Source organism: Camelus ferus, chromosome 10 (assembly GCF_009834535.1).
Source record: "Camelus ferus isolate YT-003-E chromosome 10, BCGSAC_Cfer_1.0, whole genome shotgun sequence".
NCBI classification, from domain to species: Eukaryota; Metazoa; Chordata; class Mammalia; order Artiodactyla; family Camelidae; genus Camelus; species Camelus ferus.
Window position 1 is genome coordinate 57,529,078 of NC_045705.1, and position 21,457 is coordinate 57,550,534.

Genomic DNA, 21,457 nt, shown 5'->3' on the forward strand with positions numbered 1-21,457 from the left:
GCCTTCAACCTTTTCTCACGGCATATTTCCGCTTGCCCCCTTGCTGCTCTCCTCTGCACAGATTCTAAGAGCTCAGTCTACTCAGAAAGTAGCATTAAATAAATAAAATTAAAACAAAAAGAAAAGAAGGTAGCATCTGCAATTGCTCTCTGTGGTCCAGAGGGGTCTGACTGGCACAGAGTACGCCAACTGCCACTTATTCACTTGGGACACTAGCCTGATACTGACGTAGCTGATGTTAAGCCATTTCTTGGGCAGCCAAATTTTGTTAAGGGTCCCTCAGCAGCCCTAACCCTTCTACCCCTGCTGGCACGAAGAGGCCTATTCTCCTGCTCTACATGACCAGACCAGTGCCTGCTCTATGTCACATCACCTGACAAAACACTGGTACTTCTGGTCAAGTGCAGTGCTTGATCTCAGGGGGACAGCAGTTTGGCCGAAGGGGAGTGGGTGATTTGAAACAGTGCTTAGGGTTTTCCTTAAGGCATGGGAGAAGCTGATCCGACTTCTAGGGCTGCTCCTAGGGGTGGGAAATCTGGAAAAGGGAGGGAAGTACTTGTTCTCTGGAATTTTCCCTCTTCCTGGTCCCAAGCAGCCACTTAGGATGTGCTGTGAAAGGTGGTCCCCCTTTCTAACTCCTCTGCTTCTCTGGAAGAAACTATTACAAGACAGTTACTAAGGATCCCAAGGAGACAAACTGTATGGTTAATGCTGGTTACCAAATAGTTCCAGTTCTCAGCCTGCTGGGCAAATGGCAGGATTACTCTTCTTGGCCCCCTTGGCGGGAACATGGGTTTAGTTCTGTCCAGTGAGTTGTGAGTGGGAGTAAAGGGTCCTACTTCCAGGCTGAGCGTTTAACTGAAGATGCAAGGCCTTCTAGAGCATTCTCTTCCCTCTGGCAAGCAACCAGCAGTATTTAGGAAGGTGGCTGCTCTGCTAGTAAGGTCCCTGAGGACCTATGATGAGCAGAGCCCCCCTCTGCTGACCCATGGTGGACATGCAGCATGAGGTAAAAATGAATCTGTTGTTTTAAGTCACCAAAATTTTGGGTTGTTACAATAGCATAATCTAGTTTATCCTGACTGATAACACAACAGTACATTCAATGGAACCTTAGAAACCATTTAGTCACAATGTTTTCATTTCACAGAGGTAAACTAAGCTTCAACGAGGGGCAGCGCTAGTCCAAGGTCACCCAGTCAGTGAGTGGGGGAGCTGGGATCATAACCTCTGTTTTGTCTGTCTCAGCCCAGTGACCTAAGTGCTCTTACTCTAGACACGGAGGACATTTGCCACTAGGTGGGATCTGCCATCCTTAATCATATCAAAATACTTCAGCCAATTTGCCCACAAGAGACTCCACAATTCTGGAAAGAGCACAAGACTGATAGTGAGAAACCAGGTCTTCTAGTTCCAGTCCTGCCGTGATCTTGCGTTCACGTCTGTTAGTTTGTTTTGACACTCACTCACTCTCGACCAAAGGCAAGTTACAACATACCCCTGGGCTCGAGCCTCCTCAGGACGAAAACAAGTTATCTGTTTTAGGTTTCAGAGATTTAAAATGTGTGCCCCACAGCAGGGCCTCCAAGGAAGCTCCCGGAGAGGGAAGGGACAAGCCAGGTGGGTGGGGCACAGAGCCACCCCTCCTTCAACCAGAACAGCTCTACTTTCCTCTGACTTATTCGTTTAGACTTCGATAAGATTTCCCATCACTGGACTTCATGATTTCTGAGGTCCCTGCCAGCTCTGAGATTTGTGATTCTAGTTACTGAATTCTGCCAAGTGGTTCCTGAGTTACAGCTCAGTGGCTGGGAGGTGCAGAAGGCAGCCTGTTCTTAGGGGGTTCAAAATTCTGGTTGAGAAGATCAAATTAAGGTGGAGATTTTTTTTTTTTTTTTGGCTCAGACTCTATAACAGGCTCTCTGGAATGTGTGTGGAGGGGTGGGGTCAGGGAATAGTTCTAGAAGGAGTGAAGATGGGAAAAGATTACTTGATGAGGCTACAGAATACATTAGGCCTGGGGAAATAGTACTTGGGCCCAAGATTTTGTCTTGTTATCCACCTTCCTATGAGAAGGAGCTGGAAAGCCCACTACTTTAAAAACCAAATTTGAAGGTTAGTCCTCAGAAGCCAAAAGTGGCCCAGGCCTCTTTCTGGTCATAAAAGGGGCAGTTTCTGATTCTTGATGAGACTGGAGGTTGGATTTGTATTTAAATAGACAATAATCACCTAAAAAGAAGTGGCCTTTGGTGTGGATCCTGACATAATTTAATGAGTAAAAGATTAACTGCAGCATGGAGTAACCACTGGCCTCTTTTCTCTGAGACTTACCTTGGCCTCAGAAGTTCTTAAAAGCTTCATCACCTCCCCTTCTCGAGCATAATCCAAAGGTGTGTGTCCCATTTCATTCCTCTGCAGGGGACTGGCTCCTGACAGGAGGAGAAGGAGAAACAGTGCCTCTATGAGTGATCAGTGGGCCGACACTCTTCCCTCAGAAGTGGCTTGGGCCTTGATTTCAGTGTGGGGAACACTCAACGGAAATATGGAACAACAAAAACCTAAGAGATTGTAGAATGATGGGGAAAAACACATCAAGATACTCTGAAAGAGGAGTTCTTAGTCTCACTGACACAGAGGTCGGGGTACTGGGGCTCCTACATGTGCATGCACATGTGTGCAGAAACATACTACCCGCAGAGAGAGGTGTCCACACACATAGATATGCTAAACACACACAGGTGTGCTGTGAACACACAGATACACACAGCTGAATATGCTAACTAATATACCAACACACATATAGATTAATACACCCCAACACCACTGCACTATTCCTTAAAATGCCTGCATTATCAAACTCATTTACATACAGATGACTATTCATTCATAAAAATCATGTAAAAATCTAAAGCACAGAATATCCCAAATAACAATGAAAAGGCCCCCTTCTTTCTGCTCTCTGCCCCTTTCTCTCTTCCCTTCAGGCACTGCCTCCCTGCTAAACATAGTCCGCTGGAAGGGTGAGGCCATCACCAGCAACCTGGCTGCGCCAGCCCTCACCAGTGCCAGCGTGCACATGGGCAGGCATTTCCTCCAATCATTATTAGGTCCTGTGATTTGAGGACAAAGAAAAGGCCAGTTGGGGGCCATGTATCCACCTTCTCTCACTTTTAAGTGCAGAAAGCTGATGAGCCTGCAGAAAGTGTCTGCTTGGTGCAAAGCCTTGGCAGTTATGGAGGAAAGGCTATTCTAACCCCTATGCTGACAAAATCTTCTTCCCAAAGCCCAGGTCTGAGCACCTCACTTTCCTCTTCAGAAATTGTCCATTCCATTAAATTTGTCAAATCCTGAATGAGTGGGGCCTTCAGATGTGGAAGAATAAGATTTAGTCCTGCCCTAAAGGCACTTTCACGGCAGGAAGACAGACACGTGACGCGAACTGTGCCTTGAACGGACAGATGCTCAAGAACTATGTGTTAAATGGAACATTAAGGTAATGGTTAACCAGCATTCCTTGATCCTTTCTGCTAGGGAAGTACTGTCTAGATGTAAAGAAGGGTTAAGACCCAATCCCTGCCATAAAGAGGTAGTAAGTTGGCTGGGGACACTAAATACACAGGCAAGGATGCATCACCACGAGGTCTGGCTTAGGAAGAGATGTCTAGCCACTGTTTGTTGATGGATAGTAAAAATCAGTGTTTCTCAATCCAGGCTGTGGAAACATTTAAATTATGATATAAAACCTTTCCTATTGAAACTCTCTGCTTCTTAGAGAATTGTAAACTTATCAATAATGGCAAACATTTATTAAGCATTTACAAATGGCTGTCTGCCTGGCCTGCAGAGAAAGAGGTCTGAAAGGAGGAGGGGAAAGGGACAGAAAGCAGAAAGTACTATCCAAGTCAAGGAAACTTATTATCAACAAGAAAAATTACAACTTTTATGTATGATCCTATTTTCTAATAGGAATTTGGTGTGAAATAATAACATAGGTAATTTTTATTGAGATATAATTCACACATCTTTTAAAGTATACAATTCAGTGGTTTAAAATATACTTACAACATCATACAACCATCACCACTATCTAATTCCCATTTCTATGGAATCATACAGTATGTGGTCTTTTGCATCTGGCCTTTTTCTTTTAGTATGTTTTCAAGGTCCATCTATGTCGTGGCATGTGTCATTCATGCTACAACATGAATGTAGAAATATAGCAGATACTTCATTCCTTTTTTACTGAATAATTGACTCATATTCCATTTTGTGGACATACTTCATTTTGTTTATCTATGCATTAGTTGGGACATTTAGGTTGTTTCCCCCTTTTGGCTATTATGAATATGCTGCTATGAACATTTGTGTACAAGTCTTTGTGTGGACGCATGTTTTCATGTCTCTTGTCTCTTGGGTATATATCTAGAAGTGGTGATGATGATGATGATATTAACAGCCACTGGTACTCAGCACTTACTTACTCAGCACTTACTATGTGCGCTCTGTACTTTATATATACTACATCATTTACTCCTTACAACCATCCTGAGGGGTATAAATTATAATTTCCATGTTACAGACTCAGAGGAGTGAGAGAATTAGCTAAAAAGTTACAAAACTCGTTATCTGCTTGGATTAGGAATCAAATCCACCCCAGGTTTTCTTTTTTTAAAAATTTATTTAAATAATTTACTGAGGTGAAATTCACAATCTAGAAATTAACCATTTTAAAATGAACAATTCAGTGGCATTCAGTACATTCACAATGTTGTGCAAACACCACTTCTATCTAGTTCCAAAACATTTCCATCACCCAAAATAAATACCTCAGGTTTTCTTAACTCCAATTCTCCACACTCCCACCAGGACAGCCATGACACACACTGGCTGAAAAATCATTCTGTGGCTTTTCACTGCTTACAGGATAAAATGCAACCTCTGGGCTCTTCCTAAATAGTAGACAAGTCCTCAGTGGCTCAGCTGGAGCCTCATTCTTCAATTTTGTTGGCACTTAATATCTGTAGGGCCCTGTATGCAGGATGATGGGGGAAACAGCAAAGCCAATGAATAGTTTCTGTTTTATATTTCTTGATCACTCTGTAGCAACTGATATCTTGGCCACTCTCTCGTTTGAGTTCTAAAAACCACTTTTTAGGTTTTCCTCACACCCCTCTGACCATTCTTTCTCTGTCTCTTCTGCAAGCTCCTCTTAAGAGTTCAAGTCTAGGCACAATTCTAGCTCTCCAGAAGATAATGGGGATGAGAGGTGACCACGCAACTACAGCTCAGTCCAAGTGTGATCAGTGTGCCAAAGGAGTAGACAGCAGGACTGTATGGGCTCAGGAAGGAACACAGTGTCAAGGGGCTTGTTCACCTGGCCCAGTTTTCCCAGTCCAGCCCTGTTCTCTCTGGTGCTGAGCACTGAGGGTTCAAGGGGCAGTGGCAGACAGCATCCTCCCCTTCCCCAAAGCTCCTGGACCACAGCTAAGGCCAAAAGAGAGCTACAATCAAGCAGCAATAAAGCCTCTCCTTTCTCAGGCAGCCTCAAGGGGAGCTCTGTCACTAGATATGAGCTGAAGTGTAAGAGGGATCAGGGAAAGACCTCTGGAAAGGAAAGAAAAGGAGAGAGAAGAGAAAAAGAGAAACAGATAAGGAAGAAAGAAAGAAATGGGACAGAGAGAATGGGAGGGGGAGAGGAAGAGAAGGGAGAGAGGAGGAGAGTGGAAGAAAGAAGAGAGGGTGCTATTAGCCTCTTCAAACAAGTGCTGTCAGTGATCTATATTTGCTTACAGAATGAAAAATGTGTGCCATAAACACTGGCCACTGAGTAATTTCTAGTAGGAGTCGTGTCACTTCTCATAAAGGATGGGATGGGGACAGGTAGGACGTCTCTGAACCTGGGCCAGCCAGCACAAGGATGCCTTTTACAGCAGTGCCGGGCCTGTTTCCAGCCCAGGAGGATCTCAGTGAGGCCCTACTCCAGCCAACCCTGAGTAGGGAAGCCAGTCAGGCTCCCCAAGGTTCCAGAGCCTCGGGGCAGCATGTCTGCTCCTACTTTAGGAAGGCTGAGGCAGGGGCACCATGGATAATGTCCATCTAATATTAGTCCCCCAGCCCCTGCACCCTTGCTCTGATGCTCTGACTTGACTAATTGCTGTAATAATTGATAGAACCTGACTTCTACAACTGATCGATTTCACCTCCATGACCAACGGCCACAAACCATTACACTCCAATAAATAACCATGTTGGGCCTCACCCGCCTGCCCTCTCCGGGGGCATCAGGATGGCCCGTGCCCTGGCCTGACCTCCCCTTGTCTCCCACCCAGGGCCCCTCCAGGCCGAGCAGCTGGTCTAGAGGGTCAGGCCTCTGGGAGTGAGTCAGAGGGCTGGATGGAGGTGGGGCACACTAATCGCAGGCCATCCGTCACCTCCCACTGGCTGTCTGGGGCTGGGGCCAACACCTGGAGCACCCCAGGCAGTATAGTGCAGGACCCTTCCCCTCCTCTCCCTGCTCCAGATTAGTGTGCCCCAGCTTATAATATTTGATGAATAGCAGACTGGCTTCCTGGCAGCACTGCTGCGGCTGCGCCTGCCTGCTACAGCTGTGGAAGGTCACTCATTGGGGAAATATGTTTCTGTCAGTGGTATTGAAAAAAGTTTAGTGGAGTGACAGGCCTCAATTTTTCAAATTTTATTAACTCCATCCTCTTAACCATTTGTCTTGAATTCCTTCAGATTCTGGGGGATCTGTCAATAGGGCTTGGGCCAGGAAATTAGGGTGGGGTGGATGGTCATGGACTGGTCCTGATTGGTGCCAGTGACTGGCTTGGCTCTCAACACCAAAGGTAGGTAGGGGAAGGCACTGGAAATGGTGTTGATGGGACAGAAGGCTTGGCCCACTGGGACCCAGGGAGCCCACTGCTCTTCTCTGGTACAGCAGCTGCCTTTGGTTTGATACAATCATAGGCTTTCTGAGTGGAAAAAGACCCTAATGGCGAGCTCTTCCAATTCCCTGAGACTCCCCTCTACTATATCCAAAACAGGTGGGTTACCCTGGCTCCCCTGAACATGCCCAGAATCCAGCCCCCAGCTCACGGCCCTCCAAGGGGTTACCACAACTAAACTGATGGCAGATTCTTTTCGTATGGGCCCAACCTCTCTCTCCAATCCCACTCCCACCTTGGACTTCCTGTAGACACCAGTTTATCTTTTAAGACTCAGTTCAAGCTTCTTCTCCAGGAAACCTTCCTTGTTTTTCCCTCCCACCCCAGGTTTGGTACCATCTTCAGTGCTCCCACAGGCCCTTCTGCTTCTGTCTTACTGCACTAATCACTGTGTTTAAACAGTCTGTCTCCATCCAAGACTGAGGACTCTCAGAAGTTAGGGACCATGGCTGATCGACTGCTATATCCTGACTACTCAGCACAGAGCCTGGCAGAGAACAGGTGTTCAATGAGATTTACCAAATGAATGGGCTTCTTTCCAGGTGCTATCTTCTGAGGCCATGCACAACATGTCTATTCCTCCTGCCCTAGAAAAGCCCTTCTCACAGCAAGTGTGTGACCATGTTCCTTGCTCCTGTAGGCCAAAGCCCCCAGTCTCTTTGCTGTCCCTAGGCACCTCTTTGTCTGGGTGGCAGATAAGGTCAGGTCAGGCTCCAACACTCTCTATACTCTGGGTGGGAAGGAGGGAGGAAGAGGTTGGAGAGAGAGGCCAACTTGCCCTTCCTGGGGATAGTGCTGAAATCAGAGTGGGAGATGGGATTCAGAACTTCTTTGTGCTGGCGGGAACAGCTCATAAGCAGCAGGGTAGGGAAAGAGGCATGTTACTGCCTCTTCCCGTGATACCACTCTGTTCTGGCCCTCTGTTACCTCTGTGAATATCAAAGAAGATAATGTGTGCACTATTTACAATAGCCAAGACATGGAAGCAATCTAAATGTCCATTGACAGATGACTGGATAAAGAAGTTGTGGTATGTATTTATACACTGCAATACTACTCAGGCATAAAAAAGAATAAAATAATGCCATTTGCAGCAACATGGATGGACCTGGAGATTGTCATACTAAGTGAAGTAAGTCAGAGAGAGAAAGAAAAATACCACACTTACATGTGGAATCCAAAAAAATATGACACAAATGAACTTCTTTACAAAACAGAAACAGACTCACAAACAAACTTAAAGTTACCAGGGTGGAAAGGGGGAGTGGAGGGATAAAGTGGGAGTTTGGGATTTGTAGATACTAACTACTATCCATAAAATAAACAAGGTCCTACTGCATAGCACAGGAAACTATATTCAATACCTTATAATAGCCTATAATGAAATAGACTATGAAAAGGTATATATACACACACATAAAAATAACTGAATCACTATGCTATACATCAGAAATTAACACAACACTGTAAACTGACTATATTTCAATAATAAAAAGATAACATATGTAAGAGAGCTTTAAATAACACAATAGTAACTGCTCTATACAGACATGTGAGGCTATATTATCAGTAATACTGACATGCTTACCCACTCCCTCCCACCCTCCACAGTTCTATAGGATCCTGGCCTTCTAGTGATACCGAGCTACCACCCTGCAGTTACCATGACTCACCCTTCTCCTACACGCAGCTGGCTCCCTGTCCCCTAAAAGAACACATGGCCTGAGAGCCAGTAGGGATGAGGTTACCACTCTCTGGCTGTGAGACTGGGGTACCTGCTTCACTTCTCTAGTGGTAATGATTGCTGCCCTGCCTACCTCTAGGGGTTCTATTTGGACTGAATAAGAGAAAAAGCTTGAAAACGACTGAGGAGGGTAAGACTGTACAGGCTGTACAATGTTCTTGTAGCAACTTTTACATTCACTCTTCCTTCCCATTTTTACTGCTGGCTCCTTTTCCACCTTCATCCTGATTTTCACTATTTCAACAGTCTGTTTACTATCTCTAATTAAAAGTTTTTTGTTGAATATTAAAGAAATCTTTCCCATGATCAGAGACATTAATGTGGAGTGATCTATTCTTTTTGTCTGCGAGCTCCCCATCAAGGAAGCATTTCCAAGAGACAGAACGACCACGTAAGAGAAGCCGTGTACCTGCTCTATCTCCACACTCATCTTTGCTCACCTCCACACTGTTGTCTGGGCCATTCCTCAGGCTTGGAACCCCGCTCCTTGTCTCCCTGACTATCTAGACCTTATCCCTTCTTCAAGGCCCCTTCTCTGCAATACCTCCCCTACACCTTCCGCTCTCAATGCTCATCATTCATGGGCTCCTATTGTCTTCCCCACTCCTCCTTTTCCTGGGAGTCCATCTCTGATTAGTCTTCACAGCTAGTCTGTGTGTAGCTCCTCAGGTCAGAGACGGACCGATTTTCCTGTGTGTTCCCAGAGGCTGAAGGGGAGAGAAAAGACTGTCCAGAATGCTGCAGGAAGCACAGCAGCACTGGTAATAGAGACCTGCTTCCTGAGCTTTTCCCCCAAATCACACCACTGAATGTTCTCAACACGCACACACACACACGTGCATCTGCAGATATGCCTCCCGGGAACAAGAACCTTTACTGAGCGCTTACTATGTGCCATACCCCATGCTGACTACTTCCTTCAACTTAATTCTTAATAAGAATTTGATGAAGAAGGCAGGAGAGGTATTATTTTTTTCATTTTACAGATGATTTAACTGAGTTTGGTGGAAGAGCAAGGTGAAAGGAGATGGGCTACCATTTGTTGGGTGTAAGACCTTCACACATAGTGTCTGAATTATTCATCATACAAAGACTCTGAGAAAACAGAGGCTCAGAGAGCTGAAATAATTTGCCCACAGTCATCCAGCAGATAAATGGTAAAGCTGGGATTTAAAGCAAGGGTTTATTATACTATTCTATCTTTTGTATATGTTTCAAATTTTACACAACTCCTTTTCCTTCCATTCAGGGCTCCCCTGTCTGGGGTGAATGGTGACTCACATTAGCTGGCCCGGAGAAGGTCATTTGGAAGTCCTAATTCTCTGACAGACACAGTCAGGTGGGATCTACTGCCTTCATGGAGGTGGATTTCTATGGAACAGAGAGCTATTGCCTCATGCCCAGACCCAGCCATCCCACTAAAATCCACTGAGTATCTAACTTTGGGCCAGGGACTGGGCACACAGTGAAATCAGACTGGGTCTTGCCCTGGAGAGAACCCAGACTGGTAGGAGACAGACAGGGACAGAAACAATGACAATATAGTGTGGTGTCAGGGGGCGAGGAGAGGAGGAGGATGAGCTCCCTCCCCCGACCACAAGGGAGTCACACACTGTGTAGCTGGGGAGATGCGCAAACACAGTACTAGCTGGAGAAGGGCAGAAGGTGCTGTACTGAGTAAGAACTAAGGGAGAAAAAGACTAGAGAAAGCCTGGGGAAGGGAAGGTCAGAGGCCAAGGTCATGGAGACTGTGAGTGGGAGAAGGTAAACTAGAACCCAAGCCTTCCAGTCCAAGGCTCTTCCTACCTGCCCCCAGCCCCATCCCATAAGCTTTCAGTTCCAGCACTGACCAGAGGGACAAGACTACACTGGGCTCTCACTGTTCTCTTCAGTGTGCCAAATTCCTCTTCACCTACCACTCAGACCCAACATTATGCAAAGTCCAGCTCCATTTTCCCTTCTCTGAAGCTTTCTCAGATCACTGCAGCCTACATAAACCACTTTCTCCTATGAAGCCCTAGAGCACTTACTTATCACACACTTTTCATACATACATGTCTTGTCCCCAAAATTAGATGCATTACTAAAGGGATGCTTTGTGAATGCCTAGAAATGGAAATGGTGATGATCACGAGGCATCAGGATGGGTTCATGGAAACCAAGTCATGCCAGACTAACCTCATTTCCTTTCTTCACCAGGATTACCTATGTTTGCTCAAGCAGGTACAGTCAGGGCAAATGTGGACTTCCTCAGACATCTGCTGGGGTGTCTCAGGACAACTCTGAGGACACAATGGAGAAATCTGGGCTGAATGCCAGTACAGTGTGGAGGGTTAGTAAGTGACTGATGGACTAACCAGACCCAAGGGGCAGTGTGGAATGACTGATAGATCAGAGGTGACCTAGAAGGAAGTTTCCAGTGGCAGCAAAAAGGCTCATCCCTGGTTCAGCATGTTTATACCTGATACGGAGATGGCCTGTTCATCAAATCTACGGAAGTCATATTAGGGTGGGAAGACCACCAAACACACCTTGTGGAAGATGGATATTAAGAGATGAAACATATGAGGTAAAAATTAATGGAGATAAATTGGAAGTCATGGATTTTGGATGACAAAATGGAGACTGTTCTGGGAAGAGTGATCAAGACAGGAAAGGGTTTAGAAGTCATGTGAGAATAATGGTTTAAGGAACTGGGGGTTTAGGCTGGAGAAAAAAATAACTCAGGAGAACATGCCTGCAGTTTTAGGGACTTGAACGGCCATCACGTGGAACAGGGATTAGATTCATTCTATATGAACCCAATGGTAAAACTAAGACCCCTGGAAGTAGATTTTTGCTCAATACAAGAAATTTCCAACCATTAGAAAATCCAAAGATAGAATCTGAGCAGCCTCAAGAACAAATGAATTCCCCAGCACTGGAAATACTCAAGCACTGAATGGGCGACCATGTGGTAGGTCTACTACCTACACACCAGTTCACAGAGGTTTTTTCCCAAGGTTTTAATTTGTGTTCGTTCATTCATTCAGAGATACTTTTTGAGAGCCTTCTATGCGTCTGGCACTGGGCTAGGTGCTAGGGACACAAAGGTGAGTAAGAAGGCAATGTCTCTGCCCTCAGGGAGCTCCTGATCCTGCTGAGAGCAGATGGGCAAGTTTATTTCAGTATCTTGTGCCTTGATTACAGGCCTCAGCATAGAGAAGGCTGGCTTCAGCTTAGGTTAAAAGAGTTCCTATGGAAATTCAAACACGTTTGGTTACTAAAAGCCACAGTTTAAACAAGGCCAAATCACAACTACTGGCTTTGGGAACAGAAGTGTACAGTGAAACACAACTTGTGAATTTTTCTGTATGATATTTTGCTCTTATAGTCCAAATTTGGTCTTTGGCTGGGACTTTATTTGTAACTACAGACTGTCTCACAAGTGGCTGTGGTGTCAGAGCAAAGTGATTTAGCCAGCAGGGCTACCCAACTCTCCATTTCTTACCCACCCTGTGGGGACTGCTTCAGCACAGACATAAACATGCTCCTGCCGTTACCTTATTGCACTCGTCACATGGGGAGGCTAGAAGGCTTGATTCAGGGATATGATTGGATTTTAAATCCCAGTCTCCCAGGATTTTAATTACTGGTCTGGGGCAGCAGGGCGAGGCGCTGGCTGCCTTTGGATGGAGGAGGTCGATACGCCACTCCACAACATATTGAGCCACAATGCCTGCAGACTCTATTGCTCTATTTAATCATCTTTTGCAAAATTTACAGTGGAACAGGAGGGATCAATACAGAATTTATCACATTCTCTTGTAAATATGAGCCGGCAAAGAGTTCCAGGCAGTTTGTTACTGAGTGGGAGGGAACATGTCTGTGTACAGCTGGGCATTAGGAGATGAGACAAAATCCATACTTCTTGGCATAAGCTACAGATGCTCAGCCAGTCTCTGCTAAGCCTGAAGGCAAGTTCAATGGGAAGAACACTGATTCATTCATTCATCCATTCGATTAACCACCCAACATTCCCGAGCACCTATTTTGTGCTCCTGTATAGGCAGGCTCTGGGGACACAGCCGGAATTCTGCTCGAGACCGTAACCAGAGACCACAGTGGCTCTGCCACTCACAGTGGTGGGACTTGGGAAAGTTACTTAGCAGCCTAGTGCCTCGGTGGATGTGTATGGGAAATGGAGGTTAAGAGTATTAAACTTGCAGAGCAATTTTAAGTATTAAAAGAGCTTGGTACAAAGTGACAACTCAAGTAAGTGACAGCTATTGTTATCTTTACTACAACTACCATTATTAACCATTCCTTCCTACAACATGTCTCACTAGTGGTATACGCGCAGAGATGGGGTGTTGAGCAGGGAGCCAGCCACCCCATCTCTTTAGCAGACAGAAGGGAGACTAAGTGGCTTTCCACAGGATGGAGACCCCGTCAGGGCTACTGGCAGCAGAATCAGAGGAACAGACAGAAGAGGGTATATGAAGAGACAAATGCTAAACTATGTCTTTTGAAGCTCCGGTTGCAATCTTTAACACAATAAGGTATCTTCCAAGAGCTGCTATGGGGGAACAGAGTGAGAAGTGATTCACATCATGTAGGTAAACTAGGAAAAGCGACAAGAAGAAATATAAATGAATTGGCTCTTGAAGGCTCAGTAGGAGTTTGACAGGTGGAAAAGTGGGAAAAGGGCATCCCAAGCAGAGAAAAGTGAATGAGCAAGGGTTTGGAGGCAGGAAAGGCTCTGTGCTAAGGAATGAGGAGTTGAGTGGCCCTATGGCAGAGGCAGTTCCTGTGTCCCCAGGCCCACATGGCAGCAGGCATGACCCTCTGGTCCCAATCCTGAAGCAAACAATCATCCGTAGCCTGTCTTGGAGATAGAGTGGTAGAAGATTCACAGTGGATGGCAGAAAGACTTGCATACTGGGTTAGACATCTGAACTTATCGCACAAGCATCAGGAATTACTGAAGGTTTCCAAAAAGGGGAGTGACAGGGTTTTGTGGGGTAAAGGCTGGTTTAGAAAGGAGACTAGAGGTAAGGAGACCAACAAGAAGGCTGTTAACAATAGTCCACATGAAACTGATGAAGCCCGAACAAGGGTACTGGGGACAGAGGAGAGAGGATGGACTTGAGAGAAAAATTCTAAGAAAGATGTGATGGAAAGTGAGGGTGAACCCATCAGACTTACTTATAAATACTTTCTTCTTTAGGTGACCAGTAATGATGATGCTATTCACCAAGTAGGGAATATGGAAGAAAGTCCAAGAGGGACTACTGCTATTTGGATACAATGAGTATGAGATGTCTACAGAATATTAAGCAACAGCAGAGCTACTGGAGACATGAAAATGCCTGATTTGTTCTAAGGCAAATATGTAGGCCAGCCTGCTAGAAAAGTGATATGAAAGTGGGGAAATGAACGTTCAAACATACTTCATACACAGAGTTATTTAGGTGAGGAAAAGGGCAAAAGCAAAAACTCCTGCCAAGGATTTCTGTTCAATGCAAACCTAAGGTAGGGGTTTTCTAGCTGAGAGGTAATGTTCTGAATAGCACATGACATAGGCACTGGAAGTATGGGAATCCTTAGCTCATTTTCATTTGGGGCAAGTTTCCTGTAAGTCGTGGACTTTCAGGAGGCCAGTCCCATTCTGCTCTCTCCCCACAATGCAGCATAGACTACCCTTAGAGGTGACAGCAGGCTCTGTGACCAGAAAGCAGCTGGGGGCAACTGTCTGCACGGGAGGAAAAGGCTCTGGAAAAAGCTAAGTTCAAAGTGGACTATAATAAAAGCCTGGGCCCCTGGGCTTCAGCAACCCTCCTCCCCCTCCCATAAGTGACAGCTGAGACCAAGGCAGCCAAGCGTGGGTCTGGGCTGAATTTAGCAGTCGTAATTATACCGCTGACGTCTAGGGCAGAGCCACAGTCTCTACAGAAGGCAGCAGCTTTTATTCACGCATTAAAAACACACCATCTTCAAACATGCTAATCGCATGTCTGCTTCCATCTAACAACATTGAAGGGAGGCCGAGGAAAGGGCACACAATGCCCACACATCTGGCTAATTCAGTTATAAGGCCAATCAATCTTGATGGGTTGTCTATAAAACACCAACTACCCCAAAGGACTGAACTGACCAGATGTTTAAGCTTCTGTTGACCAATCCTAGCCTAATGTCCGTAGCAGGGAAGAGGGGTTATCAAGAGATGGCTGGCTTATGCTTCCACTCACATGTCTACCCCCAATCTAAGTAAAGCCTTCTGCTTGGATGAGAAGTATTAGTACATTACAGTGGTGGTTGGAATGAAGTACAAGTCAAACACACAGACTTTCACTAGGACCTTAAGGAAGATAGGAGGCCTAATTTACAGTTGGCTTTAAGAATACCTGCAGAAACAGAAACCAATGAAATACTTTTGCTAACTGTACTTCCCAGTATGGAAAGAATCAGGAATACAGAGGCAAGTATCTATAAACTATGATAGTAAATGCCACAGACTGCAGTTCTGGGCACAGGAACTGTAGTTCATTACTTTTCAAACCCCCATCAAGGTTGAAGGAATTACCCATCTCCCTCATAAAACTGTTGCTTAAAAAAAAAAAACCCAAAAAACAGAAGCCACTGCAAAAAGGACTTTTCCAATTAATGCTCCTTCCTTTACGCCCAACCACAGGCATCAGGTAACGGTCAAAGACAAAAGTGGAAGGGTAGTGGGGAGACTGGGAACAGGAGAAGACAAGGAATAGACTTGTAATCTACACCAAGAGGACCATTTTTGACCCAGAGCATCTTGCTAGTGTTAATGATTGCATTTTCTCAGAAGTGCTTTTCCCTGATTAATTCTGTCTCAGAGCTGAGGCTGCATGACAAACCACATGGATGGACTTGGATAAAGGAAACCTCCAACTTTTTAGAAAGTGATGAGAGAGAAGCACAAATTAAAAATTAGGTCTTTGTTGGTGATGTCCTGTGTCCAGAACAGTACCTGGCACATAGCTGGAGTTTAATAAATACTTGCTGACTGAATAATTATGCCCCAGTTATGATGCAACTGAGCTATTTTCCTTCAATGTTCTTGTCAGGAGAGGCCTCCTACAGTCCCCAGTAATACTGCTGGGACAGCAGCATTCATGGAGATCAGGAGAGCTTTCTCTCAGCCTGCATGAGCAGGGGGCAAAGTGGTATGGGAGGTAAGGATAGGACCTCAGTATCACCCCCAGGAATCTCTTCTTCCTCTGCCCAGGGATGCAGTAATCAGTGCTGCTGACCAATTCTGTCGCCTTTGGATTCTTTTCTACCTTGATTTCCATGATACACAATAGCTATAATTTTGTCTTCTTTGCAGGTTCCTGTTCATTCTTCTATCCCAAGTTATAGGTGACACCCAAGGCTGAGTCCTTAGCCCCTATCCCTTTCTCTCTGTATGTATTCTCCTTTAAAAAATTATTCTAATTTGCACAGTTTAAACTACCCTAGTGGTTCTCAATCCTGGCTATACATTAAGATTATACAAGAAGTAGTAAAACCATATCAATCCAAAATCGGAGAAAATATTTGCAATATGTATCACAAAGTAACACACAGAGAACTTTTAAATCAAGAGGAAAACAAAGACCAAAAGCCCTACAGAAAAATGGGCAAAAAATATGAATAGACAAGAGACAAGATAAAAATGGCTCTTAAACATATGAAATGATGTCCACTTCACTCATAATAAGGGAATCAACTAAAACTACACTGAAATGCTATCTCTCTCACCTATTAGACTGGTAAAAATTCAAAAGCTTGGCTATATACTCTGTTGGCAAGGCTGTGAGAAAATAGACACTTCCCTATATTACTAGTGGGAATGCAAAATGGTACAACTTCTACAGAGGAGAAATTTGCAATATCTAACCAAGGATGTGCATTTATCCTATGACCCAGCAATACAGCTTCTAGAACTTTACTGTAAAGACACATTTCCCACAATCCCAAAATGTACATGCAACAGGTTATTCACCATAGTATTATCTGTCATTGTAAAATATTGGAAACTTTAGTGTCCAAGCATAGGATATATAGCACAGACACACAATGGAGTACTATGCAGCTGTAAAAATTGAGGACAATCTCTGTGAAATGATATTGAGTGAGTTCCAGGAAATATGGTTAAGTAAAAAAGCAAACTGCAAAAGAGCATATAGAGTATACTATCTTTTATGTAGGAAAAAGGGGAAATAAGAAAACAGATGTATATTTACTTATACAAAGAAACACAGGAAGGATAAGCTAGAAAACAATCAAAACTGGTTATCTACAAGGGGTCAGGGTTTACTAAGGAGAGCAGAAAAAGGTTGAAAGGGACATAGGAGGGAGTTTTACTTCTCTGAGTATACCTTTTTGTACAGTTTTCAGAAAAAAGTTAATGTTCCATATATTCAAACAAAAAAATTAAAACAAGGATAGGAAGGGGAGAAAAATCCTAAAGCTGAAAGCAAATTGAAAAAACAGACCCAACCGTATTTCAGTTGTGATAATCTGTTTACAGCAGCAATAGGGAGGATACATAAGAAAAGCTACAATGGTTGCCTCTGAGGAGGAGGACCAGCGATGTGGAAGGGAGACTTTCTTTTCACTATCCATCCTGACATTGCTTGATATTTTTATCTTTTACATTTTTTAAAGTAAAAAAATCACTACAGCTGTGAAACAAGCCAACAGCCAACAATCACTTCAGGTGCTCTCTATTGACTTCACAGTTGGTTTTGTGAATAATCATCCCCAAGGTCCTCCAGGCTCGGGCCTCCCTACTCATTATCCGGCAGGTAGCTGGTTTCTTCCAGGTCTTTAACATGCCAGGCTCATTTCTGCTGCCTCACCTGAAAAAATTCCTTCTTCTCCCTGCTGAGGGTTTGAATTCTACCTGTCTTTCTAGGTCTCCTCCTCCGTGAAGTCTTCTATAATGCCAACACTGATCTTTCCTCCTCATTCATTATACTCATTGTTTTTTTCTGGCCTCTGTTTATGTTTAATTTGGAGTCTCATTACCTACTGTTATGGTGTTTTCACTGTTCTTAGTGTATGGGCTTTTCACCAAATCTGCACTCTTGCAGTCTGAAGGAAAGGCCTGTATCTTTTTTTCTTATTCCTGTAATGCCTAGTTTATGCCCATTTGTAAGTGAACTTAGTCAGCAAACATCTACTGAACAAAACACTGACTGAGCATCTATTGTGTGCTAAGGATAGGGCAAGGTGCTGGGGATATAAGCCCTGCAGATTCAGACCCTACCTTCAGGGAAAGTGCTGTGTAATACGAGAGAGATCTATTAATCAAATAACTATATAGCTAAATGTAACTACATAGCTAAACTGTGATAAAGAAACTATACACGATGCTTTAAGAGCAGAGGAACTTAGAAGGACACTGGTGGTCAGCTGCAGGAAAATAATTAGTAGCTGCTGAATAAATATGAATACTTAGATTTGCAATTAAATAAATCAGAGGGCAATGTTTCATTCAGAATCACAAAATATGAAAATGGAAGGGAGCTCTGAGATCGCAGTCCAGCTATCTAATTTTACAGAAGGGGAAAATGAGGCTCAGTGAGGGGGAAGGGACTTCCTCAAGGTCCCACAGCAAGGTCGAGTTAGTGCAGGTCACCTGAGCCCAGTCAGCATTTCCCATCGCACACGGTTCATTAAGGGAGTCTCTGAAGGATTCCTAAAGTGGCAAGCTCCTTCTGCTACATGTTAAAGAATTCATTTCCAAACAATGTTCAGTAAAGAGATGGTGGGATCAGCCTATAAAGAGTATCTCTGCTGTATTCTCCCTGAAGGAAACTCCTTTAGGGAAGGGAACCTTGGTTCTGACCCATCTGACCCTGGGATGGGTCTCTGCTGCTATTCGGCAGGCCCTGACCTTCAGATTGATGCTCCCTGTCTTAAAATGCAGTGTTCCCCCTTCTCTGTGCATTCTGCACAAGAGTATATTCACTGGAGGAGCATGAGTGGGCTGGCAAAGGGCAGCTGGCCCTGCCGTGGGAAATCGGAATCCTACTCAGATGTTTCCAGGCCTAGTGCAGGTGGAGGAGAGCATAGAACACACAACAGACCCGGCCCAACTGATGCTGACCTCTCCCTTACCCAAGGGAGCCTCGGCCTCCAGCTGCCACTGTTGGTGGTGATGAGGTCATGCCGGATACCCGCCAGGCTCATCCGAGGACTGCTTGGAGCCGATTAAAGCCTTGATGAAATGCGGGTGCCTGGATGGCAGGTGGCTCTGCAGAGCTTGGGCTCTGGTACCCAGGCGTGCTCATCTCTAACTATTTAGTAACTCCTCTATGTCCACAGAGTCTGGCATACAGAAATACCTTTCCCTGGGGGAAAGCAAGGACAGTTCACCATTCTGCACTGGTTCAGGGGCTGACTAGGCCAAGGCTAGAGGACAGGACACAGGGACACTGATGATCCCTTTTAGCCCTGACCATGAACTGTAACAACAGCAGCACAAAATCCCTCCATGCCCGATGGTGTCCCTGACTAGACTGCTGGGTCCCTTCAGATGACTAATAGCCATCACTCTCCCCAGGCTTTCCTCAAGTTAAGTGACAGGCTAACATCTATACTTCAGGTCTCCACATGTATGCCATTTGCTCAGGGAAGACTTCCCTCACCCGCTTCAGACTAGATTAGATCTCCATTACACTTTCCTGGTACCCTCAACTCTTCCTTAATAATACTTATCTCAGTGGTAATTAGCTAGTAATTTTGTGGTTATTTGCCTAATGTCTAATACTCTGCCAGACTTCAAGCTTCACAAGAATGGGGAGTGCTACACTTAAAGTAATTACTGGAAATCAATAAAAAGACCAGTATGGGCAAGAGAAATTTTTATAGATAAGTTTTCAATAGTATTCTTTAAAAAGAAACTTTTATATACAACAGAGGGGCTCCTCCTATACATAATCAACTTTCCAGCCTGTAACCAGTCACCTTTCAAGCCAATCTTTTCTGGTTTTGAGTGATGGAGGATTTTTTTCTTTCTTCTTCTTTTTTTAAAATAGCTTTACGTATCATAAATGATAAATTTATCATATGCATAAATGTATCATAGCTTACCCATTTAAAGCATATAATAGTTTTTAAAAGTCTACTTACAGAGTTGTGTAACCATCACAATAATCTAATTTAGATTTTCAAATCCTTGAAAGAAACTTTGCACTCATTAACAGTCACTCCCCATTCCTCCCACAGAAAATTGCTGGCATGGATGGTTTTTAGCTCTGCGTTCAAACAACTGGAAGAAAACTTTAGCATCCAAACATCTGACATGATTTCCTTACCATATAGATGAAAAAAGTAATGCCACAGAGGAGCTGTGATCTGCCAAAGGTCCTACAGGGATGAGATGGTGGCAGAACTGGGGCAGATCATGGTCCCCAATTCCTGCATCCTAATGGCAGTGCTCTGACCTCTCTGCCATGCAGTGTATCTGTGTATCCCAAACTGTCTACCCCACAGGACTGTAAGCTACTTGAGGGCAGAGGCTATGTTCTGCTCTTTTGTCTTCCACTCTTGCCCAGGAGTACCATTACAGCAACGATGCTTAAATTGTAGTTCAGGTACTGGTGCTGGTGTGTGAGCATTGTTACCAGTCCTTGATGAGATAAGCATAATAAGTGAGAGAAAGTGTGTGGAAACTTTTATAGCAACTTAAGAGTAATTTTATCTGTTGAACCTAATGACAAATTTGGGCCTGTATTTTGTATGCCTTTTTAAAATAAAATTTATCTAATATTTTGTTTTCATCGTATTTTACAGAAGCATTGTTAAAAGATGGGTTTTTCACAAATTGAGAAGCACAGCCTTAAAGCAACCCCTTCTCCACTGTCTCTGCTTTTCTCTTCCCTCTCTGTTCCCTTGAATCTCTTGCACTGGCTCCTCTTCTCATGTTCACACCTGACAGGTAGGTTCTCTCAGTTGTGTCCTTAGGCCTCTTTCACTCTATAACTTTCCATGGACAATTCAGACTAAGCCAGATTCCACTACTCCCAAGAGACTGACAGCTCTCAAATCTTCACATCCAACTTACAGTCCTGTCTCTCCTGAGCTTCAGCCCATTGAGCCAACTGTCTGCTACACATCCCTACAGGAGTGTCCCGCAGGCTGCCTGGTTAGTCAGCAGCGATTTATCAATCACAGGCCAGCATGACTGTTTTCCTAGGAGACGTGAATATGGCAGTAAAATAAAGACACAAGGTCTCTGATCACAAGGCTTACATCCCAGTTGGGAGAGAAGGAGGTGACAAACATGTAAACAAATAAACATGATTTTAGGGACTGATAAATACCATGAAGAATATAAAATCGGGTCGTATGATAGAAAGTGACTGGGTGAGCTATTTCACTATGGTGGTCAGAAAAGACCTCTCTGAAGAAGGGACATCTGAGTTGAGACCTGAATTACCATGGGTAAGGTGCTGCCATCACTGGGAGAGGTTTGTACAGAGGCCCTGAGGTGGCAAGGAGCTCGGTGTGCCTGAGGGACGATAGAAGGCCACTGGAGAGCAGTGATCAAGCCAGGTGGGGTTGTGGCTAGAGATGAGGTCACAGGGGCAGCAGGGTCTAGGTCACATAGAGCCTTGTAGGTTCTGGTAAGGAGTCTGGATTTTAATTTAGTTCACTGGTATGCCAACAGAGGGTTTTAAATAGGAGAGAAACAGAGTTTATGATTTTAAAAGATCCCCCTGGCAGTTATTTGGAGGATGGATTCAGGGAGACACAA

At 44.4% G+C, this 21,457-nt stretch overlaps 1 protein-coding gene across 5 annotated transcripts in view; it reads right to left on the reverse strand.

The window, feature by feature from the left end:
- The window catches only part of CLPB (caseinolytic mitochondrial matrix peptidase chaperone subunit B), a 127,392-nt gene that overhangs the window by 33,620 nt on the left and 72,315 nt on the right, over positions 1-21,457 (reverse strand). For all 5 annotated transcript variants that reach the window (XM_006181620.3, XM_032489286.1, XM_032489283.1 and 2 more), the window contains one exon: positions 2,332-2,429. In XM_006181620.3, the coding sequence (XP_006181682.1) occupies positions 2,332-2,429 (98 nt within the window). The remainder of the gene's footprint in view (positions 1-2,331; positions 2,430-21,457) is intronic.